The 6,000-nt window shown below is 37.4% G+C and overlaps 1 protein-coding gene across 4 annotated transcripts in view; it reads left to right on the top strand.

The window, feature by feature from the left end:
* Nucleotides 1-267: 267 nt before the first annotated feature.
* cherp (calcium homeostasis endoplasmic reticulum protein) overlaps nucleotides 268-6,000 on the top strand; it is a 22,831-nt gene continuing 17,098 nt past the window's right edge. The window contains exons 1-6 of one of the 4 annotated variants that reach the window (XM_077225975.1): nucleotides 283-503; nucleotides 1,308-1,481; nucleotides 1,748-1,783; nucleotides 2,512-2,675; nucleotides 4,099-4,236; nucleotides 5,015-5,166. In XM_077225975.1, coding sequence (XP_077082090.1) covers nucleotides 479-503; nucleotides 1,308-1,481; nucleotides 1,748-1,783; nucleotides 2,512-2,675; nucleotides 4,099-4,236; nucleotides 5,015-5,166 — 689 coding nt within the window. In that variant the 5' untranslated portion in view covers nucleotides 283-478. Of the gene's footprint in view, nucleotides 504-1,307; nucleotides 1,482-1,747; nucleotides 1,784-2,511; nucleotides 2,676-4,098; nucleotides 4,237-5,014; nucleotides 5,167-6,000 lie in introns of all 4 variants that reach the window. The other 3 variants (XM_077225977.1, XM_077225976.1, XM_077225978.1) reach the window with 3 other exon arrangements.

Here is a 6,000-nt window from a genome sequence, read left to right as displayed (position 1 = left end):
ACCATACTGCTGCGAAATACATGTTAGGATATATTCGGACATGTTCATCAATAGTGTTTTTATATTAATTAGTCGAATAATTAGTTCCATGGCTAAACACCTTTAGAAAGCAAATTGGCCAAAAGAAAATTGTAGTTTCCGAACAGTAAATTAAGATTACTTACAAACCAGTGCATTAGTTGTCACCTACAAAATCCAGTCAGCATCAAAACGTTAAAAACTCGTTGTAAGTAACGGCCTCCCGACTGCAGGCGACGCTGTGACGTCATGACTGTTCTGAACGTCACCAAAGCGCATGCGCCGGAGGAAGTGCTCAGGATTCGGTTTCCCGTGGCCTCATCTTGAGCTAAAACACAACAAACTCATGCCGATATAATGGTCGCACCGGTTTAAAAACGATTTATTTTTGTTTCGCGTCTCAGCGTCATAAGGTATAAATGAATTCCTGGTCTTATTCTAGCGTGTAATCGTGAGAAAGATGGATATTTCCACGCCACCAGAAGGTAACAGTGCGCTCGCGCGAGTAGGAGAACTGCAGCGCGAGCGCGAATGAGCTGATATTATTATCAAAACGACGCTAATAAACACACACTTGACACATAAAATCAGACTGACATGTGTGGGAACTAAATCGTTTGTCGTGTTTTCATTGAGTAGTTTTGTGCATAAAGATTATACATTAGATGACCAACGATTCCAATAAAAATACCATATTTACTACAGTAAAACCGTGGAGGCTTGGTGTTAGCCGTTGCTGTCGTCACAAAAAGATATTGATATATACATATATATAGTGTATATATTTATATATAGATAGATATGTAAAAAAGTGTGAAAATGTCTGAAATAGATCAAATGTTTTTAATTGTAAAATAATTATTGAAATAACTCGTTATATTAATAAAAATAATATTATATAAAATATTATAAGTAATAATATATATATATATATATATATATATATTACAATTTTTACATTTATTTTGTAGAACCTACTGTATCTTTTTTTATTTTATTTTTTTATTTGATATTGAAAAAAGATATATATACATATAGAGTATGTATCACACATTCAACATGAAACAAATAAGAACAATAATTGACAAAAAACAAAAAAAAAGAGATTATTTTTTGGGATCGATTATCATGAGGGTAGAGAAGGAAGGATATGTGTGTATGTGTGCGTGTGTGTGTGCGCTAGAGTGGCATTACCATGCGTGTAAGTTTGTGTGTGATTGAGTATTTTGTATTTGAATGTATTGAAAACCTACTGTATCTTATTGTTTTTCTATGATTTTTCCCATCAGATCAAGAGCTTCGAAATGTCATTGACAAACTGGCCCAGTTTGTGGCCCGAAATGGACCCGAGTTTGAGAAGATGACCATGGAGAAGCAGAAGGACAACCCCAAGTTCTCGTTTCTGTTCGGAGGGGAATATTTCGGCTACTACAAATACAAACTGGCCATCGAACAGCAGCAGCGTACGCATCACATCTATTTTTTACGAACCAGTTTTATTTTATTACTCATATTTTGAAGTAGCTTTTGTTTTTATATTTTCAGCTTTCATTTTATGTTTATATTTCAATTGTTTTAAATCGTTTTATTTAACAATAGTAACCCTGCTACTAACACAGGGCATTCGTGATGGAAATGTAGAGCTAGATTTGCCTGTTTAACAGCTGTATTGTGTTTATATATATATATATATATATTCGTCTTTAAGGTGTGCTTCTCTCCTTTATAGATTCTTCCAGTCATGATGATGAATATAATATGGAAGGTATTTATTAGACCGATGATCAGAAATGTTTAAGTTTGCCTGGTATTCATGGAGTTCTTCTGCATAATCAGTGCTTGAAATGTTTTTTTTTATACATTTAATTTGTTAAATTATGTTATGGCTTACGTTTTCTCAGCCATACTTCAACCTGTATAATGAGTAAAAACAGCAGCGAAACACTTTTGGTGGCATTTGCCAAGCATTGCTGTTACTGTTTCTCACATCTAGGGATTTGAGCCCTTGTTTTACCGTTATGCACGTAACTTTCCAGCACTGTTTTTTTTGCCTCACAGTTCATACATGATATGATCACTTTTGTTTATTATTCTGTAATAAAACTTAATTCAAACATTGCTTTTAAGAAAGCCGCAAGCGTTTTTTCTCTTTGGGTTCTCTCTTGGTTTCTTCTTTTGGTTTCTTTCGAGTCGATTCAGTACATCATATCCCCATGCTTTCCTTGGCCTAAAATGTTTTCGTCTTCCCGTTTGTTCGAGTTTTTTTTCCATGCGACTATCTCCAGACATGGAAAAATCAAAGCCAGCATGAGTGATTTTCTGCATGTTTCTCTGATCTGAATGGCTTTGCGCTGGAAACGCCCATTCAAAAGAGAGTCCCGCATCTTTTAGCAGCGCTTCCCAGTGTTTGGACGTGCTGGCAGGAGAGAGGTTTGTCATGGCATACAGTAGGAGTCATGTTTTTTTGCGTCTGTGTGTTCTTGTGATTCGCAGTGCTCTGTAATCCTCCGGGTAAAGAGGTGTCCGATGTTCCTGCTTCGATGACGATGCTCGCGCCTCCGCCGATCCCGCCAACGACACCGTCTGTGGAGGAGCTCGTCCAGCAGAGCCAGTGGAACCTGCAGCAACAGGAGCAACACCTGCTCAGCCTCAGACAGGTACGTGCTATACATGAACACACACACACACACACTCACACAAATCGAATACTTGAGGTCAGGAATCGGATACTTGTCATTAAATTAAAATTTCGATTCCTCTTATCGATTCCTTTGTGAGCATTTCAATATGGCTTTCAAGCGTGAGACGACTTAGTTTTCTGTGCTGCTCACACATCCAAAACATGTGCACAGAAAAGGTGATTTTAATGTGATTTTAAACCATTAAAACGCTGTTTTCTGTGCTGCAGGCATGTGTAACTATATTGGGCAACTCTTAAAGTGACAGTAGCCTAATATTCCTGCTGCTGTCGCTATAGTAACACTAATCAAACAATAAAAGGCAAAGAGAAATTCACTCGTTCTGTACAGGCCTGTGTATTCTAGCCTGTTGATTTTTGTTCATGATATTCAGCTACATTTAAATGTTTTGAAATAAAACTAAATGTGAATGTTATATACGAATCAGAATCGATAAGCAAAATCGAAATTGGAATCGGAAATCGTTAAAATTCAAACGATACCCAACCCTACACAGATATTAGAGATGCACCGATACTCAATTTCTTCACAGGTTATTCAGAATGACATCTGCCGATAACGATAGTTTGATTTTCTTAAATGCCCCAATGAAATCAAAATTAAATAGTGCTGTCAATCGATTAAAAAAACACGGATCTCAGACGCGCCTCATTCTCTCACAACTCTTTACGTTCATTTAAGACTTTAACTCATTTAAATAAGACTGCTCTTATGTTATGAAGATGCTCGACAAAACGGACATTTTGGCATAATTGTGTGCGTTATTGTTCGTTAAAGCGCGAAAGAAAACTATTCTGGCGTGCTGTCTGTGCACACAATACTGGCGCACGTATTTCTATGTTGTGTGTGTGTGTGTGTGTGTTACATAGACAGAACATTCACAGGCAGTGCGTTCTTGTTGCGGTTGAATGGTTTAAAAGCATTTGCATGAATAAGAGCGGGATCATATAATGTAACGCTAGCCAAAGGATGACGGAAAAAACGGATGCTGTGTTAATTGCGTTAAATATTTTAACGCGTTAAACTGGACAAATTTACGCTGACAGCCCTAAAATTAAAGTTTTTTTTTAGCTTTTAGTATGAAATTGTTAGCGTTAAGGTTATGAATAAGCTGGTGTGTTCAAAAACAATGACAAAATCTGCATCGTCGTTTTCACAGATTCGCGTTCTTGTAGTTTACACGGAGACGATTGATAGCGGTATCGTTCTCAAAAACGTGCATGTTGAAACCCGTTTTCAAAAGTTTGCGTTTTCAGGCCCCCAAAAAGCTGGATGTACGTATGAGCGGTAAATGAACGGTCAAAACGCATAAAAGGTTTTCTGTTTTTAGTTGAAACTGGTGTGGTGTAAACGGCCCCTGAGTGTGTGTTTGGGCTTCTAGGAGCAGGTGACGGCCGCCATCTCTCTGGCGATGGAGCAACAGATGCAGAAGCTGGTGGTGGAGACGCAGCTGGACATGAACGAGTTGGACAACCTCCTTCAGCCCATCATAGACACCTGCACGAAAGACGCCATCTCGGTACGTGCCCAAAATCTCACGCCTCGCCAAAGACTATAGAATTAGACTCGTACACTGTGTAAAATGCTTTTCTTACTTAGTATTTATGTCTTGTTTCCCGTCCGAATATGAAACGTTTCTTAAATCAAGATCCATTTACTAAAGTAGTAAAATGACATAAGATACTAAGTCTTGTTTTCTGGGGAAATAAATAAAAATTAAGTGTGTTTTTGCTTAAAACAAGCTAAATTATCTGCCAATGGGGTAAGAAAAATAATCTTGTTTCTGTTTAAAATTAAGATTATTAAGATTATTTTTCTTACTCCATTGGCAGATAATTTAGCTGTTTTTAAGCATCAACTTTTGATGAATTCCCCTGGAAAACAGGACATAATATCTTATGTCATTTGAATTCATCTTGTAACTGCATCTTGATTTAATTATTTTTAGACATTTGGACTGAAAACAAGACAAAAATACTTTGCAAAAAATGCTTTTCTTACTGAGTTTTATTCTGAATGGGGAAAAGTGCTACGTGAAGTCATCGTGTCACTGTAGTTATACGCTCCGGTTGCTTTATTAGACAATTGTTGTCAGATTTCATTGGTGATTTCAAATATGAAATTTAATGGTTAGCTTGGCGAACAGTTTTGGAGAGTTTGATGTTTCGCCATTCAAAGGGATAGGAGCTGCACTTGCGTTTCAAAGATGGCCGCCGATTTGTCTTCAAGGGACTTTGGTCTCGCTTTTCACTGATCTGTCTGTCAGATGAGTTATTTGTGGGTTATTTCTCTCTCAGGCTGGAAAGAACTGGATGTTTGGTAACGCCAAGACCCCGCAGCACTGCGAACTGATGTCGTCGCATCTCCGAAACCGCATCACTGCGGACGAGGCGCACTTCGAGCTCCGCCTGCACCTCATCTATCTCACCAACGACGTCCTGCATCACTGGTGAGACGCACAACTGAGTTATGTGGCATTATAATGCATTTGAATAGGATCAATAGCTGTGTTTTCATCCTAAAGTTGCGAAGTTAACTTGTGTGCAAAATCGTAATGTTATCATTAGGAATGCACAATATATCGGCCACCACATCGATATTCATTTTTAATGTCATCTTTATCAGCCTGATTAGAAAAATTTGGTCGATTTATTAAATCCGATAAATAATGTATTATTTCCTTCAGCTGAGACACTTCAGATGCACACTGTTCACCATGATGGTTTTAATTTGCTTGGAATATGGTTGAAATCACTTCAGAAATGGAAAATATAGGCTATATAAAATTATAATGAGAACGTTGTGCTTGGGACGTGGATTTTAATGGTGAGACTTTTGTTGATTTTAATCAGGCTCTCAAAAATTTTTATAAAAATTTGGATTTAGATTTATCGGCGAATATATCGGTTATCGGCTTTCAAATGTAAAGATTTATCGTATCGGCCAAAATTTTCATATCTGTGCTTCCGTATTTATCAGAAAGCTTTCCATCCCATGTGTTCAAGATAACCGAATCATCACTTCCTGGGAAATTGGCGCATATAGTGGGGGAACGGATCACAAAATTCACGGTTCGGATCATTTACGGTTTTTGAGCCATGAATCGGCTCATTTTTCGGATCAGCAAAAAAAAAAGCTGTATTTTGTTGTTTTATTAATATCAATGATAGACAACACTGGGAATATTGGGTGTGTGCTGTCACTTTAAGACTGAATGCACAGACCGAAAAAACTGACATCCATTTCCTTCTCAATTTTGTTTCTTTTTTGTTCACTTATGACA

Source organism: Siphateles boraxobius, unplaced genomic scaffold, assembly GCF_051911475.1.
Source record: "Siphateles boraxobius isolate OS27281-9 unplaced genomic scaffold, OSU_SipBor_1 13, whole genome shotgun sequence".
Classification (NCBI taxonomy): domain Eukaryota; kingdom Metazoa; phylum Chordata; class Actinopteri; order Cypriniformes; family Leuciscidae; genus Siphateles; species Siphateles boraxobius.
This window is presented reverse-complemented; position numbering and strand designations above follow the sequence as displayed.